This window comes from Rhea americana, unplaced genomic scaffold (assembly GCF_003343005.1).
Source record: "Rhea americana isolate MKP2758 unplaced genomic scaffold, rheAme1 scaffold_145, whole genome shotgun sequence".
NCBI classification, from domain to species: domain Eukaryota; kingdom Metazoa; phylum Chordata; class Aves; order Rheiformes; family Rheidae; genus Rhea; species Rhea americana.
In genome coordinates, this window is record NW_028185539.1 from 1,647,590 (window position 1) to 1,662,017 (window position 14,428).

At 42.9% G+C, this 14,428-nt stretch overlaps 1 protein-coding gene across 1 annotated transcript in view; it reads right to left on the bottom strand.

The window, feature by feature from the left end:
* The window catches only part of ADAM12 (ADAM metallopeptidase domain 12), a 189,253-nt gene extending 174,863 nt beyond the window's left edge, over nt 1–14,390 (bottom strand). The window contains exon 1 of the mRNA XM_085299114.1: nt 14,107–14,390. Coding sequence (XP_085155240.1) covers nt 14,107–14,224 — 118 coding nt within the window. The 5' untranslated portion in view covers nt 14,225–14,390. The remainder of the gene's footprint in view (nt 1–14,106) is intronic.
* Between the last annotated feature and the right edge of the window lie 38 nt (nt 14,391–14,428).

Below are 14,428 nucleotides of genomic sequence, written 5' to 3' on the forward strand. Positions count from 1 at the left end.
GTATGCACCACACTCCTGACCTACCATACTGGTGAGCTCTCCTCCATGAGGACAAGTTCTGAATGTGCTTTAGAAATCTATCCATCCTTTGTTAAAATGAAGAAAGGAACAGCTGACTATGGTCTAGATAGAACCTCGCAGTTCTTCATTCATATTATCAAGCATGAAGTTTCTCTCTCAGAGCAGAATTTATGAAGCAGAACTCAGAGAAAGTTTTGGCTCTAGTCCTGATTTTTTTCTTGGCTCACTAGAGCAGTCTCAAGTGTTTGAATTAAACGATTCAGGCCCTTCTTCCATTATTTTATAGGATTTGCGCTCTGAAATTTTCATGGACTGAACTTTAAGAAACCCTATGAGCATACCTCCCTCCTGCAGACAGTCGTCTACATCGCTTCCATGTGGTCTTACTTTATGGAGTTTTACCTAGATACTGGAAGGTGTCAAATTCTTTCTGGTATTCTTAGATGGGGAAGTTGTCTTTGTTATTAATTTGGCAAAATGTTAAAATCACATCATTATTCAAAAAAGGAGGAGGAGGGGAGAAAGAAATCTGTATTTGTGTTCATATGTGCTATTCCCTCATTACATTGTATGGTCCAGAAAGCCCAACTGCTATAAAAATTTCACGAGAAAAGGAACAATGGTTCAATTTTGTCACTCTTTCTTCCATTCTTTGAGATTACTTACTCAAAGTGATACTTGTTGTGCAGTAAGGTAAAAATTTAAACTTAAATTCTTTAATTTAAATTTAGTTTAAATTAAAGTAAAGTAAGGTTACAGTGAGCAAATTTTAATCTTGCACACATTTTTACTTACTTAAAAACACAAAACTGCATATATAGCAGAAGTGTGGATAGCCTGGAGACAGAAGTCAAGACAGGTTTACAGGGAGCAGTAACATCTTCATTGGAACAGAATTTATTTGCAGGAAAGAAAACAGTGAAGCTTTGGGGTACACAAACCCTTTTGAAACAATAGCATTTATAAAATACAAGAACAATTTCTGTGTAGGTTCTTTCTTTCACAGCAAAATATTTTGCTGTATATCCGAATGTTTTCATTTAAATTACTGCATGTGATAGGAATCACAGCTTCCTGAAAGGCAGAGCACTATGGCTGAGTCATGTGGCCTCATTATGGAAAGCACTTAAGCAGATGCATAACATTAAGCATGTGCTTAACTCCCAACTGCCCTCAGTATGACATATACACATTATAATTCCTTTTGTAAATCAGATAGCGATGTTTTTCTGATTTAAAGCCATTACATTAACACATTATGCATATTTTGGAAAGACTACAACATAGAACAACCCATATAGTTGTGAGTTAAACTTGAAATCACTGTTTAAATATAAAAGTAGGAGGAAAATAAAAACGAGTAAATCTTTCAGAAAGGATTCTACAGACTGATTACAAAGCTTCAAAGAACAGCTTGTCAGAAAACAAGACACTGCTGCTGATGAAGAGGAACCCCATGTATTTATCTGAGACAAGGAAAGATGGCAGCATCAAAAATGCCTGCAGAGCCCAACTGAACAACAGGATACAGAGGTAAGAAACGTGGGTAAAGAAAGACACAAAAACCAACCATAAGAAGAGAGTCAGGCTAAAAAGAAGAGGACAGACATAACTGAAGTTGAAATGTGCAGGAAACCTTGAAAAAAATGGGACAGTCACGCAATCCCACACCAGCACCTAGTCTGAGCAGCTGTGCTGGCTTCGGAGCAGATACAAAGGTGGGATGCTGCTGGCAACGTCAGAAAGCTGAAGCAATGCCTTCCATCACATGCAGCCCCAACCTCAGACCACTGCTGTAAGCACCAAAGAAGTTATCCCCGTGAGGAAGCCCGGGTGTAAATCTACCCATCTTCTGCAACCAAGCTGCTGTTATCCCGCAGCTGTCTCCTTTCCTGGCAGCTGGAGCGAATGCAATGCTTTCCAAGGGTAAAACATACTCCCCTACAGTATTTGAGCCAAGTCCGAGCGGCCCAAACGGATAAGTGATAATAGCTAGTTCCTGAGCGCCCCATTAAGATACGGGGCAGTCTCTTGCACATGGACTGCACAAAACACTCCTGTGAATGTGTGTTTCCCCCAGGCTCCCTTTTCCTTTCTCTTTTTTTCTTTTTTTTTTTCCTTAAGGTTTTACTTCCCAATGTCTTCTGTTGATTATGGGCCACCCATCTCAGAGAGGCTTCCTCTGAGGACCACCAGAAAAAGACGCATGTGACCACACTGGAGACCTGTGCTCACACTGGTTTTTCACATCCTTGGTCAAGTCCCTCGAGCTCTTGGTACTGCAGCTCTTCACGGGCACAGACGTGCGGATATCTCTTATCTGCTACTCTTTGTCTGTGTTACCAATTTTGATTAGGAGTTCTTTGCAGCTGGAAACATTAGAGTTGTTTACAGTAATGATGAGGCCTCCTCTCTATGGGCATTCTGGGCATCACAGCAATATAAATAGTGTTATAACTGAAATTGGAGAATTTAAATTTTGGCTGGTTGATGAGGGAGGAAACAAAATAGGCCATCTATACTACTGGAAACCTTTATCAGACCCACATTTCCTATCTTTTTTTTTTTTTTTTTTTTTTTTTTAAAAACACATGCACCTACTTATTCACCTACTCATTTTCCATTTCACTGAAATTCTGCCCAGTTCCTTCTAATGCAAGCTCATCGCCCCTTTTTTCACTTGAAAAACTTCACAGTCAGGTCTAGCTGTTTTCTATTTTCAGCCTGTACTGAAGGTAACTCTTTTGATCCACAAGCTCATGTAGTCCTGCTTTATTCTGTTTTCAGTTATATAAAAGACTTTGTACAAAGAGCGAGATGAGTAGATGTTATCTATCAGCGACTTTTGTGCAGCTTAAATATTACTCGTCTGCAGTGTATTTCTACAACTGTTCCTCTTCACACAGTAACACACAAGGACGTGTTTGCAAGTAGTTACGAACAGTTTTCATCTTTTCGCTTTGTATTTCAGTTGCTCTGAGCTCCATGCAAAATAAAGGCTTAAGCACGCGGTCTGACATCTTTGTTTAATGACCTGAGAAAGCCCAGATCCGCTTCGGATGCGCAGTTACTTAAAATTAATAAGCTTTTAGCCGAGCGGCACGGTTTATTTGCCTTTAGGATAAACAGAAAGGACAACGCTCTCGGAGCCGAACAGGCTGGGATAAAACAGACTGAAGTGAAGGAAAATAAATGAATTGTGGATTTTCTTTTCCACGTGGTTTCTGCTGCCATAGAGGCGGCGACCCAGACCCGCACGGCCCTACAGACCCGCACGGCCCTGCAGACCCGGCGCACCCGACGTTTCTTTATAAGAAAGCTTTAAAAGAAAGCTGGTGTACCTGTGGTTTGGAGGAGAGCTTCTGCGTCACCATGTCAGGGGGCAGGATCAGCCCCCTCACTCTCTTGTGCTGCCATGTTGGGGGGCTGCATCGCCCCCCCCCCCAGCCACCATGCCGCCATGTTGGGGCACCAGATCAGCCCCCCTCGCCCTCCTGTGCTGCCATGTCAGGGCACAGGATCAGCGCCTCCCCCTCCCCGGCCACTGTGTCACCATGTTGGGGCACCGGACCAGCCCACTAACCCTCCTGCGCCGCCATGTCGAGGCACCGGATCAGCCCTCACCCCACCACCCCCAGCCACTGCGCCGCCATTTCGGGGCGCCGGATCCTGTCAGGCCCGGGGCGCTGTTCATCCCACAGGGCCGCCAGGCCCAGGCCTGCCCTGCCAAGTTATATTTATTAATATAATGACAGTGCCAAAAATGACAGTACCAATTATAATATGTCATAATTAACATTAAAAAAAATGCGGCATACTCTCGCGGTCAACTTCCTCTTAGTTCAGAACCATAAATTACTTTTCACGCTAACCCACCTAAGCAGTGCGTTGAGTCTCTGCATATAAATCTAGCCAAATTAGTCCCTTTGGGGGCGGGGGGAAGGTGGAATAATATGGTTATTTAAAAGAGCCACCCAGCTAGACACCAAGTTTTGCTTGCTTCCGCAGTCCTCCCACCACTCCCAAAGGCAACACCTCAGGCGTTTAAGTGCAGGTAACTTCCCCAAAACAACCAATTCCATAGATCATCTCGGGCATGGACCTTGTTTTTTCCTTCACGCTGCAAAAAATCACTACTCGCGGTCCAAATTTTTCGAATATCAAAAGTCAGCAAAGGTCTTTGACGAGCCTGAGGACAAGTGACCATGAGATGACTCCACTCCACGCGTTTCTGAATTTAATTTTCTGTTCTTTCTGCTTCTAAGGAGGAAGGATCCTCTCTCTGCAGCCTGACAGGTCTGTCAGCTTCAAACTCATCCGTGCGCTATTTGGTAGCACGTCCACTCGAGCCTTCATGCTGCTCGGCTTCACGAGAAGCGACTGCTCAGATGAGAAATACGAGTTTACGGCACGCTGATCGCCTTTAACTAAACGGCATTAAAAACAGGCTTTTTAATATTTCAGTTTTATAATACTAAGAATATCTCCTGTCATCACTTGTTCTCGCATGAGTTATTCCCTTCCTAAATCTAATTCTGCTGATGAAATAATCTGCAACGCGAAACAGCCCTCCTAACCCTCCCCCACGAAACCCCATAAACTCACGGGAAAAACGTCACAGGCTCAACGTTTTAACGTGCGCATGGGAGCTAAAGCTTAAAACTAAATGTACTGCTGCTCTTCTTCTCAACTGAAGATTGCTGAGGTCCATGTCATTGCATGGCCAGCTGAACAAACTAATGACACATCTTAAAGAAAAAAAAAAGAAAAAAAGAAAAATAAAAACGTTCATTGTAGAACATACCCCCTAAGCAGTTGAATCATCTTAATCTTCAAGCTTCTGTAATACAACTGTTGGAAGGCTCTAAGTCTGTGCACAATAAAGTGCTTTATTCAGGGAACCATATGACTCCATCAGTCATTCAAGCATATGTTTGGCACAGATTGAAAGTGAAAAGCATAGCTAAGTCAAATATTTCAAAACTGAACTTGTCTTTCTAACACACATGGTTTATATATTGGTGTAATATCTATATAACTTTTCAGTTCTCATATACAGTAATGTCATGGCTAAACTACAAAATGATGTCTTTGGCACTAGGCAGCATTGCGCTTCTTGGGAGTTCACACATGCCAAAAAGCAATCTACTAGAAAATTAAAAGGGAACTATCATACCTGACAGGTCCTCAAGAAAACCTTAAAAATAGCTTTTGTTCATTTTGGTTCCTGAAAATCTATTTCTCAAACCAGGATGTTACAAATTCTTTGCTAGATAGCGGCACTGTAAAAAATTCAGGACAGCGAGGTTCATTTTAGTCATGCGCCTGACACTGCCTTCTCTTCTGTTTGCAGATGAAATATTGCTCATCATACAGAGTTTCTCCTGCTGATGCAAATGCGATTAAAGCAATCTTGCAAGAGCATAGTGTGATTAAAGCATAAGTAATGCGAGAAGGATTTGGGCTCTCATTATACAAAATGCATATTGAAATGCACTCAAGGAAAGAAGCTAGTGTATCTCAATATCCTCCCTGTTCTCAAGAACAAAATATGACAAGTGGAGTTCTGAGAACGACATTTGCCACTGAACGGAGGGATGGAGCAGGGAAACTACAGAACATTTCAAATAGTGAAAATGAAGCTTTATTATCTTGTATAGCATTTATGCATATGCTATATTTGGGAAACAGCTGTCCAGTCTCTTTGTGATCTTGTTCTGTTTGACTGAGGAATTACTATTCAGGACCAGTTCAAGGACAGAGTTCTGTTTTTTTTCTAGATAGAACATTTTGAAATTTGAGATATAAACTAGAGAATTTTTGAAACAAGAGTACTTTTCAGCACACTAGGCTATCTGTATGTATCGAACAGTTCCCTCCTACAGAAGAACTCAGCGCTTGGAGTTCATAAGGGAAGGGGTGAATTCTGGATGCAAGACTCAAACACAAGGTAGCTTTGGAAATGAAGCAGCAAACAGCTTAGGAGAACTTCTGTTCTACGGCAAACTGTGTCTTACATTTGCTTCATTTCCAAGGGATGGTGCCATCTTATGAATTGTTCCAGTCATTCTTTCTCATGCAAACCAGCAGGACAGGACTAACAAAAGGTGAGGAATATCAACAGAAGTTGGAGTTTGCCCCCAACAGAACAATCCTGTGCTCCTTCTTTCCATCTCTGCCGCTTCTGGACCAGAGGAAAGGGGTCGTTAGGTGAGCAGGGAGGATGAAACCAAAATTAACTCAGTTTCATGTAGCAGGCCAAGATGTTATGTGCAATTCATGCCATTAGGACACCAAAGCAGATAGTGAGGAGATCTGTGTCTCCTGTCAGCTAACAATATGCCTGTTCTCTGAGAGTCCCTACTAACAAAGGTATTTCCAGGATGCCATAGTGAAGGATGTCCTGTCCTGACTCAGCATCATCATTCTGTTGCATACAGCTATGCCAGTGTCCTGGGAGCAGCAACATCTCAGCACTACTACCCCATGTCCTCTAGACGGTGCTTCAGAAATACCAGAGCATTCTTCTCCAGCTCCTCCCCTCCAAACCCTCCAGAAAGGCTCCTTTCCTCTCAAAATCACTCCCCAAAATACAATTTCCTCTCGGTCTTCAAAAAGGTACTGTCAGTCCTTTCTAACAGCCTCCTCACTGAGTTAAAGGATGCTGTTAAAGCTTAACAGCATCAGGAGATGTTCCTTCCCATTCATAGTATGTGATCATCACTGGGAAAAAAAAAAAAAAAAAAAAAAGTGGAGAGTTTAAATTGTGCTTTTTCACATGCATGCAGATCATTCATTTAGATGTTCTCTGGGAAATTGCACTTAAAACAGAGTAAACCCAGCTGAAGCAAATTTCAGTATTAGTTTAAGTAAATGTGCATGGGAAACCTTTTGCAGTTCTTTCCCAAGCCTAGTAAATGAGGTATTGAGCTGGATAGCTAATATCCACCATGCATTTTTCTTTGTATGGGGAATACCTGCTACCAGCATTACTCAACAGCAGAGAAAGAAAAATTAACTGCACCTGTACTAACATAAGTCTCTGTCTTCCTACTTCTTGAAATGCAAATGAATAATGAAAACTTAGGGTTACTTAACGCTGTTGCAGCCTCTTGCCAAACTCAGGTTTACATGTGTAACCTTACAACAAATGTCACCATAAGCACAAGATCTATCCGTAACTCTCTACTGTCACAGGCTTTTTCAGGAGATCTGCTACAGAAATATTGAAAGTTTCTTTTTTATTGTTTTTACAGAGTAGGAAGAACATCCAGGACATCTTCCCATGCCACTAAAGCAGCTTTGCTCACCTAACCAACACATGCCTCATTCCTTTCAAGAAGGTTTTAAATGGATAGCACAGAATCTTAAGTTAACACCAAGCTTTACAAATGAGCCAAATCCAGGATGTTCAGACAATTTGTCCCAACTGAGCATCAGACCCATAAACAAGGAATATACACAATACAAATTAAATAGACAAGCTCCTTTCTCAAGTGTGAAGATTTTTTCTGTAATGACACCGCACTTTCCCTCAAAAGCAAGTGTTTACCCAGTCTCCCTCCAGTGGGATGCATTTTCCTCACTTAAGAGGCAATACATGAACAAGTAAATACTATTTCAGTTGAAATGTTGTTTTGATGGATGTGTAGCGTGTTGATGCTGTATCCTTCCCTATACACGACCGTGACCAAATTTTATTCCCAGCTACAGCTCTGACACCTCAGTGCTCTCAACAGGAGAATATAGACCCTCATATATTTTAATCATTGAGATAACAGAGATCCTAAGCATGCTATGAAATTAATGGGTGCATATAGACAGCACTGATGAATAAGGGTTATCTGTGATGCCCGGCTCCATGAAGAGTCAGGCCCATATGCTCACCTCACTTAATTAATGCAGAATTAAGACAAAGTCAGGGATTTCTTTTTCTACACAACTGTATCAAAACAAAATTCCATGAATATTTGGATTTGGTAACATTTATATTCTGAAAATATTCTTTCAAAGGTAGGCAGTCAGACATGAAGTTTATTTCTCCTGCTTCATGAGCTGTTTTCAGATTTGAGAAAAGTTTAAATAGCAGCACAGGAAACAGCAAACTTTCACCATTGTCAGAAAAAGATTTTTCATTTAATGTGGCTGATATTATTAGACCATATTTCTAATCACTGACACTGTTCCTCTTACCAAATATCTCATAGAATAAACTAGTAGAAGAGCCTTTTGTGCCAAGTCCTGCATCCAGCTTTTTATGCCTCTCTGTATATTATCCAGCATGGTTAACAGCCCATGAAATGTTCCACTTCTTGCCTTATTAGATCATATATTTTGGACAAGAAAGGATGTGTTTATCCATTCTATGGTTTCGTCATGTTGACCTTCGGGATGCACAAAAGTTTCTCATTCTAATTCTAAATCTGGCAGAACAGCAACACCATTTATATGCAGTGTAAAAAAAGCTAATGAAACAACATGAAGTAATTTAACAGAGAAGTCAGCATTTCTGATTAGAAAATGCAGTTCACCGAGTCACTTTCTGAGACACTGACACTAACTGGATATCAATGCATTTTCAAACTCTTATGTACTCTATCTATATAGCTAATAGTGACAACATTCCTCCATTCACCAAATACTATTAATCCTACTCCACTGTTTGTGAACTGGGCAAAAAAAATTGGCCATTAGCACAAAGGAGGTAACATCAGAGCAAGAACTAGAATACAGGGAGTCCGAATGCCTACTACCCTGTTTCCTGAACTACATGATGCTCTCTGCTGATAAGACTGCTTGATTAAATCACATCACTACTGACAGACTCACTTATACTCTTACCACACAGTTTACACAACCAAAAAACAAGGTTTCACCTCCTTTCATCAAAGATAAGTGCCTCGTGTCATTTTTCACTGTGCATCCCTAACACAAGATTTCCAAAGAGCTGGTGCGCTAGTTCCAGGACTGTTGTACTACTGGCTACAGACTTTGTCTTGATTAGCAGATTTTAAGGTAGCTCTGCAATTTAATATCATGTATTAGAAAGATTTTACTTGGTAATTTTTAGCATTAAGGTTAGTAACGCAGGGATATCCAAATTGTGACGAGTTCACCAGTGATCCCACCATAGAAAAAGATCACCAGCTTAAAAATCTGCCTGAGAAAAGAAAAATACCAAAGAGGGCATAAAAAGCATTATTTTGAGGTTTCTTTTTCTAGTGTGCACATGCCAGAAAGGTTAAGATAGTCGTGGATGACAGACTAGTCAAAGTCACGAACTTCACCAGATCATTAAGCACTTTACATCTGAGTGTCCAAGATGCACTGGGGAGAAGGGTCAACATCCTGGAGCACAGGGTTCAGAAGAAATAATACCTTTTCTCAATTATCATGTGACTCTTTTTAATTAAAGATAAAAATTTAATGCGATGGAAGCATTTGTTCTGTGTTAACCATGAACAAAAGGGATCATCCTTTTGCACTGCACTGTCCACCTGCGATCCTCTAATAGAAGTTATTAAGTCATGCAGTTTTTATTTAGCCCTTTGTAGATTTGCCCTGGAGACTCAACAAGGGCTAACATAAGTTTCTGATTGTGCAGGTACAATTTAAGCCTTGAAGCCTTGAATATTACAAAGTTTTGGAGATGAAGTGCATTTGTCCTATCAATAATCTGAAAAAGCTGCCTGTATTACAATAGGTACACAACATGAAGAACAAATTTGAAGTGGCATAGAGTAAAACACAAAAACTTGTAGAGGGAAAGAAACTTTCAGGAAAAGAGATTAGAGAAAACCAAATTCCTTCTAACAGGACTAACATGAACAGCCTGGCCTCTTAAGCAGGACAGGATGCTGCATGAGACATAGAGCTGAGTTTGTTGGCATGATGGAGCCTGGTCACGTTAGCATTACAGCATTTCAGTCCTAAATTGTAAACACCCCCCTTGAACTGTTATTTCTCCGTTTACAATGACTCTCACAGGAAAAAAAATGTTAAGACAAAAATCACTCAATCAGCCTGCAAACACAAAGTCTCTAATACTCAAATTCCCAAGTGCCAGGCCTGGCAGCAACAGCATCAGAAGTGGGTTTGTCGCAATTCCCTGGATGCACACAAACAGGTTGCATCATCACTCTCCCTGCCAGCTGCGTACTAGCAGGGGGCTGAAGGTGTCACGCTGCCTGCTTGACAAACAGAGCTCATTGCTGTCGATTTACATGTAACACTGGAGCCCTTGAGCACCAGCGATACTGCCCAAAAGGATGCACATGAATACTAAAGCAAAAGGAAGCCCAGCTGGACTCCTTGGACAATTTGCACTGGCAATTCAAGATACGTTAGAGCACAGGGACTGCTAGTGATAAATCTGTCAGGATTAGGATACATGAGGTCTGAACAAGCCTGGTGAAGAACCAACTAAGCTATTACATGAATTCAGCCTTTTAAAGCAGAACTTCATGATCAACAGCATCAGCCTCAACTGACAGCTTCAGTGAGAGCACCAGATAAACATAACCCTGATCCGTGGCCATCACTCATATATCATTAGGGAGGTGCCGCCAGGGCAGCCCCAGTGCCGCGAGTGGGCACATGCATCCCTACTTAGTGGATGCTCTCTGTGGCTGGATGGCGATCTTTCCAAAAAGCTCAAGGAAAACAGGAGATGAGCAGCTTGACAGACCACCACCACCAAACAAATTGGCAGCTCCCCAGCGAGCAGGAGAGTTAACAATGTGATCATAATGTGAAGAGCAGGTATAATATTCTCAACTGGTGGCTTTTGGCATGGATTTAGCAAGCCCTCTGGACAGCAGTGGCAGGTCATGCCAGGCTGTCTGCAGGGAAGCTGATGGGGTAATCATCAACCAGGAAGGTGATGGACATAGACCATAAATATCCGTCATAAACTCTGGAAAGAGGACAGTACTTTAAAGTGAACTCTAAAAGACAGATTATGCTGGAGATACCAGTCTTAAAGTGAGAAAAAAGAAAAGTTGCTTTTTGTTATTATTTATTTTCATTCCAGTCAGTGCAATTGCAATCAGTAACTAAATGTCTGGCAGAAGAGTTATTTTAATTTAAGATAAAATTTTAGGATTTTTCCCCCTCTGCTGTCCTCCCAGCTAACACCTAATATCTAAAAGAGATTTAAAAGGTTTCTCCCAAACACACTCTTTTTGAAGTGTGCCTTTACATGCTCCCACTTTCATTGTCTCCCCTGTAGATACAGGAAGGCCCTGACTCTGCAAAAAGCTTACACAGATGTTGAATTTCAGGTGTGACTAAATTGATAAGATTACATCCTATCCTATTGGCTATTATTCTCCACCAAAAAAAAGCAAAGCAAAATTGGCTTTGCTTTCAGCAAGTTTCCCTTTTTGTTCATGATGGTCGTTTTAGTCAGCAACCAAGAGAACCAAGAGCTAGCAGCTTTGGAAATTCAAAAATACAGTTGTAAACCCATAAAAATTGGCACGGAAATGCATACTAAGAATGGCAGGCAAAACTGTTTTCAGGTTGCCTCACTCATAACCTGATAATTTCTGTTTAATATTAGACCTGTTATGAGGGCAGTCTCAGTTACGCACCTCTCCTGCCTTTTAAAACAACTGTGTTTCAATGCCAGTTTTCAAGGCACTTCATAACTTACACTTCTGCCTTAATCATTCAGCGTGTAAGAGTAAGATGCCCTGGCAGTACCTCAAATTACCAACATGATTAACAAAGTCTGTTACTCGGCACACATCATGGTATTTGGGAAGAGCTGGGCTTCCCAAGTGACAGGGCAGCAGCTGAGCCCTGTAGGTCCCAGCAGCTGAAGTGCACGAAGGAAACCTGCACTGCCGGAGGAGGACGAAGTGGCTCCAAGCTCGGCCAAGCCTCTTGCTGCCGGCAAAGCTGAACTCAGCAAAGAATAAGTTGCAGTAGCAAAGCCAGCCAAGGTGAAAGTTGAAAAGCTTCAAAACAGCAGAACAAGATTTTTGCCAACACAGTCAAGAGGACTTTTTCTCACTGGCTGCTTCACTGGGCCCAGAAGCTCATGGCTGTAACTTTCAGCACCTCTGCGACCAAGAAAGCACACATGCTTCAGCAAAATCAAAAGCTGCAGAGAAAAAACGATTAAAGTAACGGATACTTGCTAAGTACTCTGGCTAGAGGTACCAAAAAGCAAATTATATACACACTGTGGAAAGAAGAGGAGGTGGAGACAAGTAACATAGCAGAGGGAGCTTCAAACCAAAAGTCCAGCTGGGCTGCAAGGGTCGCCAAGTGCTACCCTCACTCAGGCTTAGGCAAATACTGTAACGATGGCCAGCTGAGATAAGCTCTATAGTGAACTTAATCAATTCATGAAAGCAAAACCCTAGAGCCTGAGCTCAGCTCTTTGAACTAGAACATTGGCACCACCTGATCCAAGAAATGCTGTTTAAAGTCACTAGAGCATGCCCACTGTAAGCACTGTATCTTGATTGCTCAGTATAGCAGGTCTTTTGTAACAAATCAGTCTAACAGGAGTTCCTCTCCTACTTACCGGTTTTTCCTCTACGACCAGTACGCTAAGTCCAAGCCATCCACAGCTAGCCCTTTTACCTTATTGTAGGGACAACTACTCTGGGGTATGTTCCTTCCTTCATTTCTGCCACAGGGGAACATGCCTTACCTGGGGCACATGGTCACGCACAGCCACGTCTCAGCACGCCTTGACCATGTGCTGCAGCTTTTAGCAGAGGACAGTCAGGGTTGTAGTGGCCTCTGCTCTCAGAGCAGTCTGTACCCGCTGCCTTGACCCGCAAATGCCAAGAGAACAGTTGTGGGGCAGCAGAGGACCCGATTTCTCTCTGTCTATCCAAAGACATCTGCAGCCTTTTACCCCCAAAATGCTGATTTGGCAGAAGCAAAGAAATACAAATGTAGAGCAGGAGAAGTTAAAACCCCTCACACAGCGGCAAAGCAGGTTTAACTTCAACTCCTGATAATCCATTAAAGTAAATCCTAGGTGCTCCCTTGAACTCTACAACGTGCCCTGTCTACCCTAGGGTTTTAATGTGCTAGCTAATATATGACAAACATACACCTTTAGCTTTTTCCTAGAAAATACAGCACCATAGGCCCAGTGGAAGTCACTGTGCATAAATTTAGAGACAAGCAAACATTTACAAGGTTTTAAGTTACAATGAAAAAAGACATAGGCCAAGGGTTTGCAGTGACACAGTCTCTTATCAGTGCTGTTAAAAATATTTATATGATAGAAGCTTCCTCCCTCTCTCAGATGCAATATGCATTGTCAGCTGCTGCTTAATGAAGGGGACAGGCCCCCAGGCCCTCAGCTGACTCTGAATAAGCCACAGACTTGCTGTACAAAAAAGGGGACAGGACACTTCATCATGCCACGCTTGGTTCCCCTATGTGCACCACTAGTATCACAGAGCCAGGCAAGTTCTGCAAAACGTCCTTAAGACTGAAGTTAGTTCTCCCTGACCTCACTTTGCATGAGCGTAGTAGCGAATAAAAATTAATTTGGCAAGGAAGTTTTTACCATCGCTGTTTTTTTTTTCCTTCCAGGAAAAAAAAACCTCCCATGTGTTGCGAGCCCAGCTGGCAGTACCGGCTCCCAGCGCCGAGCTCAGAGCCCGCTCCTCCTCGGTGGCTCTTTCCAGCGGGGATCCGACGGAGGGTGCCGGGGACCTGCGCGCGGTGCGCGGCCGCGGCTCGCTGCGCGTGCGGCTGCCCCCCGGCGCAGACCCCCCAGCGCCGCTGCACGCTCCCCCCCGTGCCCCGTCCCCGTCCCCCAGCGCGGAGCCCCGCGGAGGCGGCGCCTGGGCCGCGGCGCCCGGAGCCGGGGAGGCCGCGGCGGGAGGGAGCGCGGCGGCGGCGAGGGGGCCCGGGGCAACTCTGGTGGCCCTGAGCGCCCGGGGACCGTCCCCTCTGGGCCAAACGGCTGCAGGGCTTTTTTATTTTTTTCCCCTTAAATTTATTTTTTCACTTGTCCCATTAAAATGGAGAACAGAGTGAGGCAGTATCTTAAAAAAAAAAATATATATATATATATATATATACATACACATATCATTAACTTACCTTGAGTTCTGGATGATGCTAAAAAGAGCCAGCTAAGGCTCAGCAGCAGCATGAAAATCTGGGCCAGGGGGTGCAGAGGAGGGAAGCGCTGCTGCTCTGCATGGAGACGCTTTGACATCTTAGCCCAGACTGAAGGAGACAAACTTTCATCAGCTGGGGCTGGAGAGCAGCACCATAATATACAGTTACAGAGAGGAGCGAGCTGGGACTCAGGATGTGAGAGATTTCCTGCATGCAGTTAACTCCAAAACCCCTCCTGCATGAGCTGCTGATGAGTTGGGCTTTGCTTTCTTAGAGGAGGGGAAAAAAAAGAAAAAAAAAA